The 24456-nt window shown below is 37.4% G+C and overlaps 1 protein-coding gene across 4 annotated transcripts in view; it reads right to left on the bottom strand.

Annotated features, from left to right (window-relative positions):
* The window catches only part of macrod2 (mono-ADP ribosylhydrolase 2), a 502194-nt gene that overhangs the window by 345013 nt on the left and 132725 nt on the right, over positions 1 to 24456 (bottom strand). For all 4 annotated transcript variants that reach the window (XM_042737284.1, XM_042737282.1, XM_042737283.1 and 1 more), the window contains exon 4: positions 22335 to 22364. In XM_042737284.1, the coding sequence (XP_042593218.1) occupies positions 22335 to 22364 (30 nt within the window). The remainder of the gene's footprint in view (positions 1 to 22334; positions 22365 to 24456) is intronic.

The raw sequence follows: 24456 nt of genomic DNA, 5'->3' as shown, positions 1-24456 counted from the left end.
AAATAGACTTTCTCAGACACATAACGTGAATAAGTATCAGCTTTGCCTTTTAAACAAACATCTGATGCATTAAAGCGAATAAAACATTCAATTTCAAGATTGCAGATTCTCCTAAATGCGGTAAAATAACTTCACACAGCATATCACCAGAGAAGGATTCAGTCGCTTTGGTGTTTTCTCCCCTGTCGCATTTCCTTTGTCACCTTCCACTACACGGCCCATTAGCAATACAGCTCTAGCATACGGCTTTAAGAGGCTGTAGAATAATGAAGGTGCAGTCATACACTGGCTAAATCTTTCATATTATGCATGCACCATTATTAGTAATCAGAAAGCACACACTTATGGAGAGAGAAAGTCTCCCAAATCAAATCAAAGCCAAGGCTATTTAACACTAAACCCAGAGGAGGCCCAGTGGCTTGTAAAAGGTATTATTTTTTTTTATTTATTTTTTTGGTAGTGCATTCTGTCACTTACAACTATGAATGTCCAAACAATGAGTTTCTGCTTTGTTGTTTAAAGTCCAGAAAAAACAAGGAATCAGAGGAGCTTTACATTTTGTCATGTAAAAATCATTCTTAATTCGCAAGTTACTTTGAGCCAGACTACACATTTTAAAAATTAATTGTTGGTGGGAGTCGTGGGACACCAAAATGAAGCTTGTTTCAATTCACATGACCCCTATCGGATGAGTTTTGGACTCATGCATGCATTCAAACAACTAGACGAAGTGCAACAACTATCATTGTTATCCAAACTGACTGATTAATAATCAACAGGTTAATTGTTTACACACATAACCAGTGCAATCCTATTTTCCACACAGATGTTTTGACTCAATTTCCTGTAAAACTCTCAAACTAGTAACTGTGTCCTTGATGCTGTGTATCTTGCTGATCATTAACTCCAGGGTCTCATCAATCAAACCCTCCCATTCGTGTCCACTGGAAGAACCGATACAGATACTTGTGCCACAAACGCATCCCAGCGTTTACAGAATAAAGCGATGGGGAGAGAGATACATTCAGATCTGGCAGCCAAGAGAGCCATAGTTAAGAAGATTCAATTTCAGATCTTTACTTCAGAAGACAGATCCTCTCCCCGGGCTGATAGTGAAAAAAATTCCTGAGCCTGAACTTCATAACCTTCCCCCCCGATCTGTTGTGACAGCTCGAGAATTACAGAATTTTCTTTTAAAAACACCTCATTGACTGTCTCTGGAAATTCCGGCCCATTCCTCACAGGATGAATATAAAGCGGTGGGAGTGTCTGATCCGTGACAGTCTCTCCTCACCTGGCACGTCTGGGAGCAGATCTCATCCACCTCTGCTGTCGATAAGGACTATCACCCCTTCACGGTTGACGTCACATGAAAATTCAAACACACTACAACACAACACAATACAGTTCATCTTGTATTCACACTGCAACATTACACAATTCCAGAATCCAACTACTTTACATTTATGCAAAGCAAATATAAATCATGCCTTCTCCTGTAAAAACAACCTCCACAATGCAAGGGCATTGCTATACAGTTTCTAAGGTTTACTGACTGGTTATTAGGATGTTGCTATGATGTTGCTTAACTGGTTCTGGGTGCGTATCAGGGTATTGCTATGTTGCTATTAGGTCTGAAATGATTAGATGTTGTCGAACTGTTTGATCTCATATGATCTCTCTCATGAAAAAATAAAAAAGCGAACTGAACAATAACCTGTCTGCACTCCTCACTCACAATGTTCTTATTTTTCCCTCTGTATTTTGCACATTTCTCTGATTTTTTGCACATTCCCTTGCACATTTCTACCTCCGGATGCCATTTGCACTGTTATGGTCATTGGCCATATATAAACTTATGCTATTTACATACTTCACTGTATAATGCACCTTCTGTTTATACTCACTGTATAATGCACCTTTTGTTTATACTTATTTTGTACCCTGTGTTGTATGTACAGTCGTTTGCATTGAGCTGGTCTCTGCCCCTCCTACCTCATAACTTGCACAATATGTCATAAAGCTTAATGTATATACACACATTCTATATTTATTTTATATACTCTGTTATTTGCACTTCTGGTTAGATGCTTACTGCATTTCATTGGCTCTTTACTTGTACTCTGCACAGTGACAAAGTTTAATCTAATCTAATCTAATCTAATCTAATGTAAGGGACTGTCAATAAGACATTTGACCAGTGTGGTTCTGTAAGACAAGACTGTAATTCAGCCCTCCAGCTGAAGACATGCTTATGAAAAGTGCAAATGAATCCAAACCAGTAGAGTGTAGGAAAGTTTTAAAAAACTTTTTTGTTCTTTGTTCTTTCGGTGGGAAAACAGCAGTTAAGAAAGCATCTGATCAAAAAGATGTGGATGTTTGCACCAGCTCTGCAATCAGCACTCCAGTCAAGTCACATTTATATATATATATATATATATATATATCTATATATATATATATATATATATATATATATATATATATATATATATATACATATATATATATATATATAGTAGCAAACTGAGTCCGAAATTCCTGCCCACAATTTTCGCACGTAAAAAAATAATTCGATTTTCTGCGTTTTCGCATCTGTGGCAATCATTTTAATTGGTAAGGTTGACGAATACGGGGGGAAAACCGCAACAAAAATTTTGGACTCAGTGTGCAAGGACTTTTAAACATGAAAAAACAATGCCATTGTCACTTTTAGTTAGAATTACAAATGACTGTATTGTACTATAATCTGGTAATGGTCTGCATTTTTTAGCATTTGTCGGTGCAGTGTGAACTGGCCTTTACTTGCCCAAGTCAAACATAGTATAACTCTTGTTCCTAGACATGGCTTCAATGCAGTTTTTTTGGTCTCATTTTATTTTCCAACCAGTAAATCGTCAGTCTAATCATTAAGCCAAGTAATAGGCACACCATCTCTCAAGAAGCCGCTCAATGTGAGCCATTAATGTACGCAGCACAGATGTTGAGGGACCAGTTACCTGCCTAAGCATAATACTTAGAGTTTGGTTCAAACCCCTAAACCCACACAATGAGCAAGTACTACTAATTAAAAAGGTGAGGCACACTTAACTGATACTGTTTTAGGCAGAAGCAGCTCTACAGTCGATATGCCTATAAAAGACATCTAATAGGACCTTTAATGATCCGTTGCGTATGTGAATTATAGTGTTCCTAATTGCTGTGGGTTTTACAGCAGTGTACAGACTATGGTGAGAGTGGCTTAGTTTTCTGCACTGTGGTTTCAGAAGGTTGCTGTGAAAGGCGACTGCGTGTATGGAATCTTTGTTTGTTTATGGCTCTCACCTCTAAATTTAACGGCTTGTGACAGGCTAGCTTTATTAAAGTGGGCTTTGAGCATGCGCTGAGAGCCAGTAAAACTTCCCTTACTGCCGGTCAGGGATCAATTTTGTCTGCCGCTCCTCAAATTAACAAAACTCAATAGCCGAGAGTGAACACCCTGCAAGGCTGTGTAAGAGGGTAAAATGGAAGGGTTTAATACTTTAATCAACTTTAATAGTTCGCACTTTATTCAAATTTAATCGTTGGTTGAACAGAGAAAGACCTCTTCCTGTGTCTGTTGTTTGCATATTCTAATGGGGATAATGTCAACAGAAGAGTGTGTGCATGGATTAAGCCCTCAGTCTTCCCATGTCATGGATCTGCTGATATGCGACAGCCCTCTTCATTTCCTGTTTCTATTTTTTCATGCTCTCATTTCCCACTTCACTGATGTCTGATGAGGTTTAGCAGGAGGTCCCCTATTGATCTTGCCAACAAATATGCTCAAAGCTTCAAAGCAAACCAACATAGTTGCTTCGCATGTCTCTGTAATTGTGTACATCTGAGTTTTCTTGACTCTTTTATCTCTTTCATTTTACCTGGGAAGCCTTCCATGTGCTCTAAAATCATCAAAAGCTTGCATTTCCACATCAGTCTTTGGGGTTTTAAGTCTCTGGTATAAGGTTAGGTCTCAGGAGATGTTTTGTGAAAGCTTGTAGTAAGGATGGGAAGTGAACTATCACTGGAATATTAACTATTCAGCTACATAGCAACACACTACAAACACTCAGAACTTCTTTGCGACCAAATAGATAGACATTAAACAACCACTCATGATTCATTAGCAACCACATAACATCCTGACAAGCACCAAGAAGACCTTAGCAACTGCACAGCAATGCCCTGGCAAACATCCACAACAACCTAGTTTCATGGACATGAGTTTTGTATGAATAGTGGCTTTTAATCTACAATATGAAAAATGAACCAAATTAATTTTGATATAGCATTTCTCTGAGTCACAGATAAGTTTTTGTTTTTGAAAAAAAAATTATACTTTTATTAAGCAAAGACGCATTAAATTTATCTAAAGTTGCAGTAAAAATGTTGTTACAAAAACATAAATGTTACAAAATATTTTATTTCAAATACATGCTGTTCTTTTGAACTTTCTATTCATCAAAGAATCCTGGAAAAAAAATGCATCATGTATGCATCACAAAATACTTCTGTTTTCAACTGTGATGAATGTGAAGAAATTAGTGGTGTCAAATGATTAATCGCGATTAATTAAATCCAAAATAAAAGTTTTTGTTTACATAATGTGTGTATTGTGTATATTTATTATGCATATAAATACACATGCATGTATATATTGAAGAAAAATGTTATATTTGTATATTAAATATATTTATATATAATATAAATTAAATATTTATAAATATATGTAAATATTAAAAATATATATATACTGTATGAGTGTGTATTTATATATACTTAAATATAAACAGTACACACACATATATTGTATAAACAAGATTTCTGAAGGATCATGTGCCACTGAAGACTGCATTAATGGCTGCTGAAATTTTGCCATCACAGGAATAAATTACATATGCCAATACTACAGTTTTTTCCTGAATATTTAATCAAATAAATTCAGCCTTGGTGAGCATAAAAGACTTCTTTCGAAAACTTCTAAAATCTCATTGACCCCAAACTTATAGTAGTCTTAACAGAATTGTCTGAACAAAGAATTCCATATTAAATAATGCTACTCATTTGCAAGCACAAATGAATAATTCAGTTAATGTTAAAGGCTTACTGCATTGCTGAGTTTATTCTACTCTTGGTGACATTCTGCTTGTGTCTGGTCAGTCAGTTGTGCTCAAGGACTTGTGAATGCTACTAACCAAAACTACTTAAACAAAACAAAACAAAACAAAACTTTAGAAAAACTTTCTTCAGTCAATGCATATTAAGCTGAACTATAATTCAATGTGTTCAGAAAGACGCCAGATGTACATTTGGCCACATGCTATAATCCTGAGACAACCGTTTCATTTCACTACAGATACAATATCTGGCTTGCCAAGGTTTCTGCGGCTGATCCTTAATCTGCTAACAGTAAAACTGAGGCCTTTTCATTTTTCGCCGTAATGAGAATTTTCAGCTTCTCTGTTTTCACCGGAGGAACATCCTTATAATTAGAATTTAATAACCTCCTCTCAGGATGTCAGTTAAACTCCTGTTCTTTTGAGCCTGTCTTATTTACGATATAATAAGAAAAAAAGGCTGCTAAGCTGCTCTCAGTTTTCATTTTTTAATTCATTTTTGTTTTGTTTCGGAATCCGACAATAATTGATTGGAATTCCTTTGCAAGTCTAAGACTCTCTAATCTAATTATTCCTGGGAATTAGCATAATAGAAGCATTACTTTAGATTTCACTTAACAACACCCTAAAAGAAAAGAAGTCTATATTTCAAACCGTATCCATACATTATGATTTCATTTATTTGCCATGATACAACTAACAAGGAAACAATGGTTAAATCATAAAACATTTTTGTACAACAAATGAACAATGCAACCTGACCATCCAATATTGTCTAACAATTTTTAAACCTGTGAAAAATGAAAATGGACTAGAAGACCTGTTTGTACTACGATAATGATTTTTGCTTCAAAAGACACAGAATCTGATTAACTTTGCTGACTAGGCACTGAACGAACAGATGGGTAAACAAACAAAGACTGAGCCAGATGCAGGCGGATATGAAGCTACATGCAATAAATGGCCAGGCAATATTAAAGCCCTTGTAATGATGTTGCACACTCGTTAGCATATGAATCTTAGCAAAATAAGACCCACTGTGATATAATATAGTCCTTCTCACCTCTCTTAATTGGATTTGGTAGATGCAGGTCAGGTGTGAAGGGCACCAGTGAGCGCTGATTAATACTCATTAGACTAACTAGGCCTCACGGTGCCATTCTGCCGTACAGCGGCCCGCTCCATGGGACGCTATTGTGAGGTCTAACCCCACACAGAATGGACCGCAAATTGCCTTGTCAGGAACTTTGGCCTTTTTTGCCCCATAATGCACTGCCCTTTGACCTAAGATGGCCAGCTATTGTTAAATGGGGAGGGTAAAAGTTGAGTGCCGCCTTCCCGAACAACAAATGCGCTGATGCCGGTAAACGTATGTTTGTGTGTATGTGATCCTGAAGATTCATTCAGCTCTGGCTGGGTGATAGATTCCAATCCACAACATTTATCAACAACAGATGCATCTGAGAAAGAAAAGCAAGTACAACAATAGACCATTGACTCATGATATAATAGATTTTATTCCACTGTGGCGTCAGACAAGGAGAAGAAAGGAACAAACTGCACAGGGTATTTTCACAGATAATGCTGCCGTGCAGAAATCTGGTGGACATGGAATTGTGGCTGCAATCCCGGCGCTGGGCCCGATCCAAAAGAACCCTATTCATTCTGCGTAATAATGCTTCATAATATTCCAACACGTAGTTAACCAAACCACAGATGTGGTCTCGTTCTATTACAAAAGATGGTCTGATCATTTTCTATTTGCAGTAAGAGGATAAACCACTCTTATTCTCACAGTAAATTAAAAGTTATCATAGACAGCTAGACACGGATTGCAAAGTAGGTCAGGCTATGGTTTATGTTCATAATGCTACTCTTCCTTGCCATTTTTTAGGCTGTTTGGTCACCCAATTGTTTGTATAGAAAAACGTCTTGGGTTTTAAATGTATTTTCCCTCTTATCCCTACTCCCAGGTGGTCAGTTAGCGCCAAGGCGAGCACAGGGCAGACATTATTAAAGTGATTTTTTTTCCTTTCCACGTTGTGACTAATCAAGTTGGGGTAATTAGCCCCACACGCCTGTGTAGATTGACATGAAGATTAACGAGTATTTGTGGCACGCTTGAATGGAGGTGTGACATTCGCTGCTTGTTGTCTGAGCAGACCTGCGGAAACGGCGTGTTATAATCCAGCAAGAGTGTGCGCTACAGTAACTAAACAGCTGTAAACGTGTGTTTTTCTCTTTCATGAAGTGCACTTAAACACACTGGCCATGACCTCCTGCACAAAAAAACCAAACAAAGACTCATATTATTCTCCAATAAACTACTGCGGCCCAGATTATAGGCAATGCTATAAATTTCCACCTAGTTCAAAGCCCAGACAATCAGGCTTAATCAGATTCACACGGCCAGTCTATTGCTGGTCTTTGTTTTGTCAGACTCAGGACTCGAAACAGGGAAGGGGTTTGAGCGTGGAGGGAATTACAGACAAGACGAGTGATTCTGATAAGCATTTATGAAACATTTCTCTTCTTGTTGTTGCATGCTGAATGTTTCTGATCAGCGTGCTCGGCCTCCTAAATGACTGTGATAAAAGGACTTGTAAATTTTCAAGCCACGTTTAAGAAAAAAAAGGCTGTTAAAAAATAAAACAGAAAATTTAATGGCCATCTGCTCTCTGCTGGAGCGGACTTGGGTCTAATGTGCTTTTTGTGCGATCAAAGGGACAATCCGCATCATGGTGGTTTACCTTCAGAGATCTCAGCCACCTCCTATTGAGAGTTCACAGCCCTGCTTATTAAAAAACACTTTTACAACAGACGTAACAAGACAAAGCTGAGTCTCTTTAAAACAAAACAAACAAGAAAAATAAACCACCTTTCTTTTTTGAAGATCTTAATGTATAACTACATAGCTAGACATTGATACATTTTATAGACAACTGTTATGTGTTTCCTCGGCCACTGAGGGTGTTTAGTTACAAACTGAGAGGAGGAAAGGGGAGGTGACCGGCCAATGACAGAACAGAGGAGAATATTTCACTCAGTCATTGTTCTTATCTCATTAGGGGATAAAATATTAACAACTGCACTGCAGTCAGGACTCATCCAAGATCTGTGGACCCCTTGCCTAAATCGATCTCAACAAATAACCTACTATAGTTAAGACAGCTTCATTAACACAAAACCAAGGGTGTGACATGGGGCACAGTACAAATGAACAAAAGCACACACAACACAAACATTCATTTGAGGACTTCAAATCTGATGTGATTTCTTAGATATAATATATTTGAAATTTTCTATAAAGCCAATAAATCAACACCTGTAACTTTTTTATATGAGGGGTCCTTAAAAAGGGGACTTTATTTAAAACAAAAATGTAAGTAATAATAATAATAAAAATAATAATAATATGCATTCATATACAATATTTAAGCGGATAACCTAAAATTTAGCTAGATAGATAATGAGATTCATTTTATATTTTCTTCTACTAATAAAAAATGACTTTAATTTTGTTTTAAATATCAAATATTTAGTTCTGTGCTAAACTGAAATATAACATTCAATGCATTATTAAGGACTGTAAATATTTAATTAAATTAAATATATAATGTATTTAATGTATAATAATTTTTACATATAAACAAACATATCCACCTTATTTTTCAATGTGGAAGTAAGCCGTTTTCTTTGAATGTGCGAGGCTTCCAGTTATTTAAGTTAAAATAATATGGTAAGACAGAGCAAAATGAGCTGCTTTGTACAGCTAAAAAAAATAATAAAAAAAAAACAGAGCATAAAATGTACAAATGGCCACACCCACTTATACAAGAAAAATAGGATGGATACAATAAATTTATTTTAAATAACCAGACAGACAAAAAAATAAATGTATCTCTACTGTGGGACACTTTTTCATCACTGGTCACCTGATTACCAGCGTCCTGCAGGATCACCTGAGAGCAAACAAACAATCGCTCACACAGACTCTCGCAGACTTCAAACTCTGTGCTGTGTAAACAGCTTCTCTACAGTCTATCAGGGGGCACAGCCAAAGCTCTTTGAAGAGTGTTTCAGGGCCAAAAAAAAAAATACCACGGCACTTCAAACAACACTGAAGGGACGGCAGCAGTTGATCCCACGCTTTCAAGGTTACAGAGCTGTGTAAACGTATACAAGTCCACACTACAAATACAGAGAGACACTTCGGTCACAGGAGTAGGACCACCGTGGCCGTACCGCCCACCTAATAAACACTGATCTCCTCTTAAGCCTGTCTCCAGCTGGGGTCTCTGGTCCACAGGGGCCCGCCAAGGACCCAGGTGTAAGTGCAGATTTCACACAGTCATGGTGGCCCACCTCCGGAGTTCATTTAGCCACACAGTAGGGATAAAAGCGAGATGCGGGCCAAACCAGGCACAGCCAACCTCCTATTCACACAGCGGTGTGCGGAACTAGTACTTTTCTAATGGAAAAGCTTTCTTTCTGTTGATGGTACTTTTCAACTTGCACAACTGGGATAATAGTCACAATTATTGGGCGTTTTATTTCACATTATAACTAAAGGCTTGATTTGCATTTCATGTAGAAAATCCCAGTTCTTGAAATGCAGAAAAATAAGTGTTAAAGTAGTATGCTATTTTATATCAGGGTTTGAGCTGTGTGTAAATGAAATGTTACATCACAGCTGATTAACACACAGCAGGCGTTTTGTTTTCTGTCAGCGGTGAATGAGAATATGTGCAGTAAAGCAGCCAAAAAGGGATAAATAGATGCAATATAGAAGACCAGTCGCAATTCAGTATGCAAATATTGCCATCACATCCCTTTAATTAAATGGGCTTAAAAGGCTTTTATTATGACTTAAAGTTGAATGACTTCTGTAACTTAGGTGATTCAAGCTCAATGGTCTGAATCACTTATGATTATAAACAGATGTGATTCAGTGTTCAATATGATTCATCATACATATATATAATATATTATATATATATATATATATATATATATATATATATTTGTATGTGAGAATATGACTTATCCAGGCCGGAAAGTCTCAAATCATAAAGACAAATGAAAAGGAATGATATTTTAAAGTATGCTGTTTTTAATGGCCAATAAATGAAGAACAACTGAGATTAGGGAGAATATGGATGAACAGAGATTGCCAAGAGGTCACTCATTTATTGCTCAGGAGAATTAATGGTGGAACAGTGTCAACAATTTAAAAATGTTTAAAAAAATAATAAGTTGCGTTCACTCCTCCACATGATTCCGTTTTATCAGTTGACTTTCAAAAGTGTAAAAAAAATACACTGTGGAAGAAGCACATCTTGTACTGCATTAGAAGTGTCATTATTATTCGGCCAATTAATTACTTGCTCTACAAACACAAACTGCAGCAGCTGAAGGAACAGAAAACCTTGTCTTAATTAGTTCATATTAATCTCATCTTTCCCCTGTAAAATTGTTTTTATATTTCAACTTTGTTCTCCTGAGAGAATCAAACAAATGGTCAGAAACTATTTTATTTTCTTAGCTATAAGGAACATGAAGAGAAATTGTCTTTGTGTTTTGGTTGGCCATTGGGATCTAGACACCATTTGAAGGCTTTTAATGGTTTGAACGATAAGGCTCCTGGTGACTGACAAATTAAAACAGCCTCTCTGGAAATGTAATGCATATAAATCTCATTTATGGAGAATATTTCAGTGAGTGCTCTCCCCATGTCTTTCTCCATTTCGCAGTTCACAGAGCGGACTGTTTACAGATACGGGGAGATACTGAGAGCCAATTAGGACTAAGAGCTGCAGATAGTATTGTTGAAGAAAATTTCTCTTTTGTTAATATCTCTTCTTCAGCTCATAAATCCCCTCACCTGCCTAATAACTTTGTCCCTTCCCCTCGATTGGGCCTCACTGCTTCATTCCTCACAAAATCTGTTTCTCAGGCTTATTTTCCACCCTGCTTAAGATAACATCCTCCATCTGTGGGCTCCCCACTTCACAACGTTTCAACCAACTTCCTAACTGCCTCTTCCCTCTAAATCTTGTTTTCCCTGCCTCTTCTTCTCACTTCCTCCTCATTCCCTCATCCTGTCTTTCTCACTAAGCACCCGTACCTTTCATACCAGAGCTTCCAGGGTGTTTCAGAGTACTCCAATTACACACAGTTGTACAAAGTGTTTAAGCAATATAGCATTTTATTTGAAAGACATCAAATATGAACTGATTATAAATGATGGTATCCTTTTCATTTATTTTTGGATGAACCGTTGCATTATGTATACACTGGCTCATGTAGTTTCCTGTAGTTATACAGTTTGTGCATCCTAAATCAGTATGATTACTGACTCATTGTCCATATGCAAGTTTAAGGGTCATTTAAATAAATGAAATTTTAATTAAAAGATTTTATTAATCAGTCAGTAATTGTACTGACGCAAGTACACACGCTTCATTTCAATAGGAACATCACTAAAAGTAAATGATAACTTGCAGTTCAGTGAGTTCATTCAGTGAAGGATTTGTCAGACTGATCAAAACCAGTAAATTGTGAGTCTTCTTGTTCAATTCATTAAGGGACCCTATAAACAAAATAACATCATTAAATTCCCTCCAAAATACAGCTATCCGATCATGAAAAGACCATGTGTAAATGCCCTCCGAAATACTTTCGGGACGCATTTAAATCCGATCACTCAAATAACTTCAGGAGGTGATCTGGGTCACGTTCTAGACAAAACTGGTCAAGTGTAAATGCATCTTGTTACACTCTGGTTAGCCAAGCACAAACTGCCTCAAATGAAACTGAAAGTAAGTTGCAGATGCTCAACACACAATCATCTTCATTAAAAGTAGTGAGAATAACCTATCTTTCCAGTGCTGATGCCGAACTCTCCTGTTGCGGTCTTTGATCTTGAAATTAGCTGATAATTAATAAAATAGCATAAAATGCAGTACATATCTGCTGCTTTCGTTGACATGAACTCAATTAAATTTGCATATAGTGCGGGAATTGAAGACCAGATTTAAATCCGTTACACGAATAAAATTTGATATTATAACCAAAAAATGGAAATGTTTTAACAAATCAGATAGACATCTGATCAGAGAAAACGCATGAAGTGACCAGGTATGAACATGCCCTAAAAGAACCAGAAACTATACAGTTTACACTTTTGATTTTTTTTTTATAAAAAAAAAAAAAAAAAGATTCGGATCAAAAGAGCCATCTGTTCTTGAATTGGGCTACACTAGTTTCACTAAATACTCTTGATTCACATAAAAGAACCCAACCATGCAAATCATTTGTTTCTCGAATTGGACTATAAAAAGTAATTTCTTCATTAACCAGTCTACACTGGTTGTATTGCATGTTAGTGATTCACTAGATCTAAGTCATTTGTTTTGGGAATCAGAATACAGCTTGTGCTGTATGTTTATTTTGTGCTAGCACTTTCTCACCTTTATTTCATGCTACACAATCTTCTAGTCACATTTAAATTTGAATACAAATATGGACTACAGCATATTTGAGTAAAACTTGAGTAATATATAATATATATTCTCACTGTGGTGGTTCATGGGGAGGTTTAGTTTTTGAAAAGTTATACAGGAAATGCACACAAACGCAGGAGTCCAATCTCACTGCTTCTCCCTCAGAGGCACCTATTATCCCTTGGAGGCCCACACAGACATGGATGTATGTGCACGTATGTGTGTGTGTGTGTATATAACGTGTCGGCCCCAGACAGGAGGACTGGCGGTACCGTGGGGTTAACGGCATGAATGAATTCATTCTGCCCCGTGGGAGCTGTCTCTGTTTTGCTTGAGTGACACTCTCTAGACAGATGCGGGGTTCTCCAGGACAGCCTTCACCAGCTGAATATCCAGAAGGAAAGATGCCCTCTCTCCCATCGGTAACAGAGAAAAGAGAGGGAGAGAGAAGAAAAAGATGACAGCTTCTCTCCAGAGCTCCCCTTTTCTCCTCTGCTCCAGCTCAGGGCAGAAACACAGCATTTGTTGGCGAGAGCCAAACCTGACAGATAGCGCTAACTAGCACAGCCTCTTGAGACGCACCGAAAGGCTGACAGCCAGTTACGGTTTGGCTAAAGGGCACGACTCCTGGTCTGTGTCTGCTCATTGGAGGTGTCAGGGAGATGTCACCCAGCACAATGTTGAACCAACAACCCCCTTCACTGCCCAACACCCCCAAACCCCGAAATCTCCACCCCTTTCTGTATTTTCTTTCTAATATCATGGCATAAAGAGACAGACACAACAGATGCTGTAAAAAGACCATATACTTAGATAGAAGACACACTTTTATCGTGAGTCAGTCTGCGTAAATACCAAGGGTCTTGGATAATGTGTCTTTTTGAGCTTCTGTTCTAGTAATCTGGGAAGTTTTTTAGACAGTTTTGACATCTGTCATAATTACAGCCTTTGTACTTTCACAGAAGAACCGACAAATACGAAATCCCACATTAAGACACTTTTGTGATGTTGTATGTCCATGTAAACACACTCACACACATATTAGAGACACATTCAAACATTGTTTCACGCTTGAATCTAATTGCTTCCTATGGACGCTGGCATTTTACAAGACTGGGGTTTGAACGAATGCTAATGTTTTCTTTTGTACTGGCGTCATTAAGAGCATCCAAATACAACCCTTCAGTGATCCCGGTCTCCCGCCTGTGCAGATAATGCAGTCTGCTTCACACTTCACTTGAGAATTGTAGTAAATTCCATTTAAAATTGAATTAATTTGTAGTAATTACTAAAATCTTCTGAATCTGTTCACTTTAGAGAAAGCATCCTGCTCCATACACCATAGCTCTGTGGCTAACTCTAACCCATTAAAAGCTAATAGCTCTGAACCTAATCATTTTTGTCCCAAATCTATTTAATCCTATGCTTGAGTTAATGCTTTGTGCACCAGACGGGCTTAATGTTCATCTCAGTGATAAAGATCACACAAATGCTTTGTGAGTATACGGGCACATCACATCAGATCAGGCTTATCTATTTAGCCATCTATTAGCCAAAAGTGGCCGATTATCTTCTGATTATAGTGTGAATTTATTCCAGTTGAAGATGCATTTACATACTGCAAATAATATTTGTAACAAATTAAAGTTTTTTTGATGGTCTGAACACAAGATTTCAATTGCACAAAATACATTAAGGGAGGGCAAACATATCAAATGGAAAGGGGACTAATGAAGTTCTTAATCTCAAAAGTGGTTCTTTTAAATTTTAAAATACCAGTAAATTTTTAAACAGTTTAAGTTGGTATTAAATAATAGTTTGAATACTTGATGTAACCTGAATTACAGATGGTTATTATTAAACAGTAAATTCTTATATTCTGAGTCTCTGTAAAAGTTTGTCTTTTTAGGAAGGTTATTCCCATAATGGGCCTTTCATTCACTGGGCCGTCTGGTAAGGGGCTGATGAATTAAATTATGAATATTTATATCTAATCATTTCATATTGTTGACTAAACTTTAATTTTGTCACCTTGACTTTCTGACATTTCTTGAAAAGAAAATAATTAGTATGAAGTCTTGAATCCACATTTAAAGAACCATATCGAGGTGTTTATTTTGTCACTTCCCCTCACATATTTACCCCTCTGTCATCCCCCTTTTTAAAAACATTCAAAAATCACTACTAATTAATTGGTTAACAACCTCAAAAACTTTCTTTATCATGAAGTTTCATTAAAACCTCACTAAAGTGCTTTGCTTTTGCAAACCACCTCTTTCTGGAGTGATAGACAAAGTAAAATAATTCAATCCGATTGGACCTTTTTTCAAAACAGTCCAGTTGCAACATTAAAAGCGCCAATCGATTTGACAGATCAAACCAGCGAAAAAGAGATTGTGGGTGACTATCATGCTAGGTCAGCGAAGTGGCCTGTTGGTGAGACTATGGTGCTCTAGTGGGGACTGTTCCTCACTGCTCCTAAAACTGTCAGGATACATTTTGTCCGCAGCCAAGGGCTAGAGGATGCAAAAACTGACCAATGAGTAAACTGACAGGATAACTCATCCTCCAAACAAGAATGACTCCCAGTGGGCAAAGCTCAGCGACCGCTGCACCAAACACGAGGCTTTTCAGAGCCAAATCTGAAGTGACATTCAGAAAGGGAATGTTCAGTTAATGTGGAAGGGATGGGAGGATGCTCCTGCTCTCGACTATTCTGATGCGTCATAGAGGAACAATAATCACAACTTATCCAACCCATTTCTCGATGACATGGTAAAACACCTGCGTCATACAGCCTTGAAATCTGTTACCTGGTGTCCTGTGGATCTCTTCTTCAAATGATATGTTGTCATGGGACAAACTGGTGGTAGATATTCCCTCAAGGATATTTTCTCCACAAGCACAGAGATAAAATTTTAGATACCAGTTACAGATTTTCCCTAGTGTGCTGGAGGTTGCAGGTATCTACTGTAATAACAGAGCAAATCACAGACTTACACATTTGAAACGCACACAAACACACATGTCAGCATGGAATGGGTGCGTAACAGAAGTGCAAACATCAGAAATAAGCTGAGACACAAAAAAAAACTTGTATACTGTTGTTGTATATCAAACAAATGACTCAGGCTTTCCACAAACATCATTACTCGGATCATGATTTCCTGGGATCATGATTGTTTACTGTGAATGTGTGAAGGGAAAATCATTTACAAGCCCCAACCATGTTATTCCCATGGGAATGAAGGGCTCTAGTGAAGTTGTTTGTTCAGGTGTTTACTGGAAGATGTAAGCTGCCCGGGAATGTCATGGAGTGTCTGTTGACATTTACTCTGAAAAGCTAAATACTGAACATCCGCCAATCGTTGGATCGTGCGATATAGAAAACCTGTACCTGTAACCAGCAAATATTGGGCGTTTCAATAATTTATCCTTATTTTTACTTCACCAAATGAAAGATTTAGGAGTAATTCATTTGTGACAGAAAACAGAAATTAAAAGTTAAAACACAAAACACTCATCTTGCAATATACATACAAAGCCAAACCAATGACAAACAAAAACCAAAGAACCAAAGGCGAAGGGATGACAGTGAGGAGATTTATGTGTGGAGACACAGATGAATGATTCATCAGTTCTAGGGAACAGTGATGTGAACACTGAGCCCAGCATTGGCGGCAGAAACCCCGCACTTTAACCGAGATGTGACAGTAGACCTGCCACCTTGTCTGACACCTGCATTAATGTGTCCTTCATGAAGCTTTAAAGGGGGAAATATCTTTCTTGCAATATATTTGCTAATAATGTCATTAATTTGTTCATCCTTTAATTATATACAGTATGTGCATCTTGCAGTAAGGTTTGCTAAGGTATTAAAAAAGATCTTCTGATGCATATTTTGATGATAAACAAAAAGGCCCTAAAAAACTGCCTTCTCCAAGATACCATAAAACATCAGCACATCTAAATTTAGCACTCACTGAAGTAGCCCAAAAACTAATGGTGTGATAATTTCCCATCAATTAGTCCATCCATCACTACTGATTGGGCCAGAGTGTGATAGTAGAGCCTATTTCAGGATCCTCCTACAAAAACCTGTGAACAATCATGCAGTAAGAGATTATGGGTAAAATTCTCCCCTCCAGAAGAATACACATTCATGTGCTTGTGTAACAAGCATCTCTATCAAAGAGTAAAATAGCCTTGTTGAGATCCATTAGATGTATCCACATGCTGCCGTTCGCCTTTTGACAGCCGCATGTGGAGGATGTTTTGGTAAGAGTTGGGACAAAAGGATGGGTTTTGCATCATTTCAGGCTTTAATTGGAGCATGGATGTGGTCGTAGCTAAAGTGGCAGGTGTGGTGCTTTTGTTCCAGTGAGCCCAACATGGATAAAAGCTGCCTCACAGCAGGTGCACGGATAAAACCGATTTAAGCACTGATGATGTATTAGCTACTAAGCAATACTGAGGTAACCTGAAGATGAAGTGCGATTCACGATGTTCTGTATTAATCGCAAAGATGAAAGGATGGATGAATGTTGCAAGGGTTCACGCAAGCACACAAGGATGAAACAGTGAAATCATGTTGATTTGATATGAGAGAGACAGCCGGTGAGATGAAAGAGAGAGGCTGCTCTTACTTTCACCCCTGCAAAGTGAAAAACAGAAGACTGGCTGCATTCAGCACCAGATCAAAACACCAAAGGGAGACTGTTTACAAATGTGTATGGTCTAAACTGCCCTCTGAAAATGATATTCATATTGAAAGAGACTGGATGGGTAGAAGACAAAGTATGTGAGTGGAGTGGAATGACAGCATTTTCCCCTCCCCACTCATAAGCAATATCACTCACTCAAATCCATTTCAGGTTTTACCTTTCAAAATCAGGTAAGATAAATCTCACTGCATAAAAATGTGTTTTTTACAATAAGATTAAATTTGTTAATAGTTAATGCATTAAGTATCATTAACAATGAACAACTTTTTTTATTACAACATTTATTAATTTAGATTAATGTCAATTTATAAATACACTTTTGTTCATTGTTAATTTATGGTCACAATACATTAATGTTTTTTTTTTTTTTTTACAACTTTAAATGTTAAAAATGTATGTAAAGTGTAGAATACAGAAACTAACCATTAATAGATGCTGTAATAGTATTGTTTACTATTGCATGACACTAAATGCATTAACTAATGTAATGTAAACTTTTTTATTATTATTATTATGATTATTATGATTGAGATGGGCACATCTGGGAGAAAAATAATGTATTATCCATTTTTAAATATTTCCATGCAAAAACATGTCCTCAAAAATTATGTTTTTTTAAAATTCCCAATGATTCTTTAGTCATCCACAATAGCATGTGAAAACACTGCACACTGGGATTTGCCCAAACAAATTGTCTGAAATCTGACTAAACCAAACCCTTCAACTGTGATCGCACTGTAAAAACATAATCTTTGAAATGAAACTGAATGTACATCTGGTATAGGCTCCAGGGAGATATATGTGATGAAACAATAATAACATGAGCTGAATAAGACCAAAATAGAAGCTCTATACAGTACACGTCTTGCAGCCAATTTGGAAAACATACAGAACAGTACACATCCACACATAAATCCAATGTCTCTAAGAATTAGCAAATCCCAACATGGCACTTGTGCAAGCAGTCAGGTATCAATAGACTGCTTTAATGTGTGGAAAAAGCAATTTAAAAAGCTATCCAATGGTTGTGTTCTGTCAATGGAGTCACTTTCACCCCCCAAAAAAATAAAACGATTAATGCCCGCAGGCTAACGGATGTTGCTGGCAACACACACTGTCTTAATTGCTTTTTGCAAGGTCAAGCAACCTACTGCTCCCTAGCTCAGAACAAGGAGACATAATTCAAGTATGGAACATGACATGTCCTTATTCCAGCAAGGAGAATCTGGACCTTCACTGGACCAAATTACACACACATTTAGAAAAAAAAAAAATCAGCTGAATATACTTAAATTAGATATTTTTGTAAAGTACTGTATAGTCAAGTAGTAGAATGTAATGTAATACGAATTTCTATATTTAAATTCATACAATTAGACATTCTGAATGGAATTTAAAAAGATATATCACTATGTTGATTTCATATATGGAAATTGCAGATTCCACATGATTTTTTTAAATTTTTTATTCCTGCTAAATTGCTGAAACATTCATGGTAAAACTAAAAGATATATAAATAAAAAAAAATAACACATTAGTGAACATTATGCAGTGCAGTAGTAACAGTGCTAACTATGGTATTACTTATACTGCAGAAAAGAGATACCAGAATGTTTTGAGCGGGATATGTAACTGCTATCACTTCTACTCCACTCCATACTCTGGTCTCACACAACTGTACAAAACTGAAGTATCACCAAAACTGCTGTGATTTGTCTGGGTGGTCTACTTGAAACCTCAGTGCTAAACGGGCACAATCATTTCAGTCAGAATGCAAACGAGCCAATATCCCCTCTGGATGAAGACATCAAAGTTCTCTCCACTACTAAAGATTCGTAGTCAAGTAAAAATCAAAATCATTGTGTTCTACACCAAGAACCAGACTGATAGACATCAGGACTTGTTTATATCAGACGTAACCCATCAGGAATCCATCAACACCCAGCTATCAAATAACACCAAACATTTTATACAACCAGATGCATCTCAAACTGTTTCATTTACTAGAAAGCAAATGTCAAGATATTATGATCAGTTGTGAATAACACAAGGTTTTTATTTTTATTATTATTTTTAAAAATTTATGAGCACTAGAGATCTTTTAGATTGAGGAGAAATACAAGATTAAATCATGCCCATTTAAAGTGAGAACTAAATAACGTGCTTTGCTGACCACACCAATTTTATTTTAATTGAGTTTGTTGGGTGTTGCATTTGCGGCTCAACAACAGGAAACCACTCGACCGCAGCTATGAAAGCCTGTGAGAGTCAAAAACTGGGTGGAATGCTGGTACGCTAAAGCCTAAAACATCAAAACAGTTTACAAGACATTAAATGACCTTGACCTTTTATCCCACCCAAGTTCAAAGCTCCGTACAGTAGAAACTTTCCCTTCTATTTACATTAGAGAGTGAACATTTCTGCCAGATCTTAGGTCATTAGAAAGCAAAACAAGAGCAGGGAAAACCTTCCAGAGATAAGAGGAAGCCTAAGTCTTTCTTTCTGAAGAGTAGCGAATTAGATGAACTCAACACAGATGGAGGTCCTCACCTCGATAAACGATAGGCAGTAGGAAAGGGGGAGAAAAGAAAACAGGTTTGTGTATCTGCCGCCCCATTGCTGATATCATAGGGTCAAGAGATAAAGCCACCCAGGGCATACAAGTTTTTTTTTAGACTGGAGAGAGTGAGAAAGAAGTGAAAAGCTTTGTCTCGAGTGAAACAGGAGAGACAGATTAAAAAATGGGAGAAAAGTCGCCTTAGATTGAAGTCTCCAAAAGATAAAAGCCAAAGAACTCTTGCTACCTGGATCATCATTCAAACCTTAGAATAAGCTTTGCTCATGTCAAGTCTGCTTTTGCTTTGGTTTTGCAATTATTGCCAAAGGATTACACTTGGCTTTGTTCAGACAGGCAAAGAAATTCAGAATTTTTGGTGCATCCTACTCAAATTAGTTTTAATTTTGTAGTTTGAACAGAAAAAAAATATATATATATATTTTTTTTTTTGTTGTTGTTGTTATTTGCACAATGTATATAGAGCAGAGTTTAAATATACTTTTAGATAGAGATGCATGATATATCAGCAAATAGATATTTTATTTATCATTTCACTTGATATAAGATGTTTATATGTTTAGCAGGGTGCATTTTCACCTACCTTTACTTTAATACTTTTGTCATTATTTATCACTCATTTCATCTTTTAAAACACTAACAATTCAATAATGATGTACTAAATTTATCTTTAGCAAATATCAAGATGAATATTCATTTTCATACTGTGAAGAAACATTGTGAGGCTTAAATTCACCTGTAGCAATTACAACTACCAATTTTAGGTTTTAGTATTTTAATCCTTATAACTTTGTTACTTTCATTCAACAAAGATGTGTTAAATTGATCAAAGCTAACAGACTTGAATCTTATCGATCCAAACTTTTGAACGGTAGTGTATGTGAGATTCGCTGTAAAATAAAAATTGTAAAAAGCATTGTTGACACTCACATTATTAACATAGGAACTGTCCTAGAGATTGGGTGTGAAAACCAAATTGGATTTGAATACAGTGTGAACAAAGCCTAAAATCTCACCGTCAGTCTGTCCCAAACCAGTGTGTCTGCTTCATGATGTTTTCAGAGTTTAACATGTGCTTTCTTATGTTGCCAACCTTGGATAAGCATTTTTTTTTTATTTTCTTTGACACTATACCAAATGTCTTACAGTTACGGGTTAATTGGTTTTCTAGCACTGGCATCTGGGGATGGCAATTAGGGGAGACAATGCTCTTGATATGGGCTTTGATTAAACTCCCTTCAGTGCTGAACTCGACAATAAGCTCTTCTTTTTTTTAAATCAGGGACGAGGGTTTTGTTTGCAGGCTGACATGTTTGGGAAAAAAAACACCTCCAGATGCAATGCTAGCAGGCATATTTCCTTTCACAGATCTTTTTCAGGTACGAAAATATTCCCACAGAGTGTAACATCAGCCTTCGTTCACCTGCCGCTGCTGATGAATATCCTCTAATAGTCTCCCTTACACACATATGTGCACACACCAATATCAAAAGCCAATTACGGCAAAATAATGAAGAAACCAAATTGCCCTCGAGACGTTTCACATCGTGACAAATCAATAAAAGGACCATGATGACATACAACGAGGTGCCAATAAAGCGTGGGGCCGCAGAAACATTTGACTCCCAGTTGTGGGGGTCACAGCGATTCACTGACAAGTGCTGTGGTAAGTAGTTTTGTCACAGACGTGTGACCTCTGGCCTTAATCAGCCCATTTTTTTTTTTTTTTTCCACTTCTCCAATCAGGGAAATCGGTCACAGTGGCTGATAAGGGTCTATTCTAGAGCTACGATGAAGAAAGACGGGGGTTTGGGGGCTTTTAGCACACATCAGATAACATAAGAGCCGTACTAAGGAGAGTGTGATGTGAGACGGATAGTGTATCACAAGAGCTAATCCCTTCCTCAAGAGGGCCCTAATCAAGCACGGTTGGCTCCCGAGATGTGGCAGGGGAGAAGGACCCTCCCTGACACTGTGGCACAGATGGATAAACAATGGATCGTGCGATCCGAGGGGCACACGACTGACCTACATCCATTATCTGGGGACTAAACGAATTCCTCTGTAAAAGTGAGGTGGATCAAAATTCCAGTTGTAATTGGGTTGATTCCCGACCCCACACCCTGACACTTCTTTACTCCTTCTGTCATGTTGTGTGTATTGTGTGTAATTACTTCAATCATGTCAAAATGTGAGCAGAAATGTTTCCAAATGAGGGCCTGGGTAGTGTTGCTCCATTAACCGCCCACATGGGCAACCACAAACATGGCTGGACACCTCAGATTTCATGTGCCAGTGGACGGCGATGTGTTTAGCCGCTGTCGAATTCATGGAGAAACCACCTAACATCTCAAAACGATGTTACAATGAAAATGTAGTAAGATAAGACACTTACCTCCTCCACCGCCGAGCAGAGAAGAGTTTGCTGTAGAGGAAACAAAAGAGAGAAAAACAACATGAGTGTCTGAATTAGGGAATATGTTCAAAAGAACCACTTTAGCTCAATGCGGAGCATGCTATCATTCAGAAGAGAGCCAACAAAGATGTGGAACCTGAAGGTCAAGAATACTCCAAAGCCAGACGTTTGCACTGAATAGAGGTTTGAGGTACCAGTGAGCTGGCAGCTGTACTGCAGATCGCTATCATTACACTCCTAAATGAACGCCATTGAGCGATAAATGCTCAGGGCTGCGTGTTTTCTGTCAGAGCCGAGTGGGCTTCACGTAGAGCTGCTGTGGTGAGTTTAACCAGATGAGGCTGGGGCCCGGGCTTTCTTTGATGGCGTATTACTGATCTCTGATCAGTGCAGTGGGCGGCCCGGGGTCAGCGGCCTGTCTAAGAAATCCCTCCCGCCACCCAAATAAGAGTGCTAAAAACAGACAGAGTATAAGTATATTCCACTCCTCTCTACTTAAGAGGGACAATCAGCCACACAGGAGAGTCTGGCACCACAAGACAATGTTACACCTTTTTTTCATTATTCTACAAGTGCTGAAGCCAATAAGAGGTTTTATTAAAGAAATAAAAAAAGAGGAGTCACTGAAACATTTAGTAATTGGATTATATCTGCTATAGATTAAACTACTTTAGAAAAAAACAATGAAGTGAATACCAGTTAAAAAAGCCCAATGGAAAATAAAATAAAATAAAATTTAAAGTTTAATAAAAACAAATAATGTTAATCATATATTATATATAATATTTCTATTATAATATTACATACATCATATAATAGTAAAATATATTAAATCTGCACTGTTCAGAACAAATGCTAAGAGATACATCAGCGTTTTAAAAGCAAAGAAAGGTCCTAATGGTGCCACTGTGTTCTTCTGTCTGAGCTTTCCCAACGACGACAGCACGGCATCTCTTATCCCAGCGGGGATGCCGAGAATGTTGAGAATAATGACCCCCAAGGGCCCTTTTATTTTTACTTTCTTAAATGTTTCTTTCCCTTTGTGAAGCAAGTCTCTCTGTGGGATTCTTTTGATCTCTCTTTCCCTCGCTCCTGCTCTTTTTTTCTTAAAGAATAAGCATCTAGGTAAGCATGAAAAACCCCTGCTACCTCCACTGAGATCGACAACAAGACGAACCCCTCAGCAACTGATATCAAGGGAGACATTAAAATCCTCAAAATGGATGGGGACTTTTCCTTAGCAAACTCTTATCATAAGACAGCGAGCAGGAGAACAAATGGAGAACAGCTGCTGCGAAGAAGCAAAAGAGAAAACGTGTGCACTTTCAGAAGAATATCTCAGCGCTGCAGTGCTGTGGAACTGGCTACTTGCAGTGTGATCCAAAGTGACAGGAACTTGAGTCGGCACAGGCCACAGTTAAAATCTAAACAGAAATCTACACCAGAGGCATAATCATGCCATATTGCAGTTTGATAGAGTTATTAATCATAAAACACATTAGCTCCCTGTCCGTCTTGTTCTATATCTAAGTAATAAGGTACAAGAAAAATACTCTAAAAGAAGTGACTGATCCATACAAATATATTAATAATAAGGTAAATAAAAATGTATATAGCTACACAACTATTCAGTGTGGATTTTTTTAAAGAAATTAATACTTAAATTAAAAACAGTTATTTTAAACATTTATATTTCACAATAATACTATTTTTACTGTTTTTTTGAACAGATACAGTAAATGTTTAGAGAAATTATGCTTCTAGCATCACAATATTTTTCTTAGGTATTTCTAGCCTCACAACAGTTGTTAAATTGATAAATTGTAAAAATAGCCAAAATAAATACACCCACATCGTCATCTTAATAGTGGAAAGCAGACAGGAAGACAATGTGGTACTTCCTGTGTCATCCTAGACCTTTGCTCTGCTGAGTGTCCACCCTTGATAAGACCACAACGCTCAACAGACAAAAAACAAAGCTCTGTCTGTACATGGTGCAGGGTTTTTTTCTGTCTTGTTCGGGTCATAAATCCCAGTCAAAGCTTCCTGCTCTCTCTTAGAGAACTGACGAGGGCCGGTAGGACTCTCAGCGGTGGGTGTC

This window comes from Cyprinus carpio, chromosome B13 (assembly GCF_018340385.1).
Source record: "Cyprinus carpio isolate SPL01 chromosome B13, ASM1834038v1, whole genome shotgun sequence".
Taxonomy (NCBI): domain Eukaryota; kingdom Metazoa; phylum Chordata; class Actinopteri; order Cypriniformes; family Cyprinidae; genus Cyprinus; species Cyprinus carpio.
The sequence above is the reverse complement of the archived record's forward strand: the minus strand, read 5'-3'. Positions and strand labels throughout refer to the sequence as shown.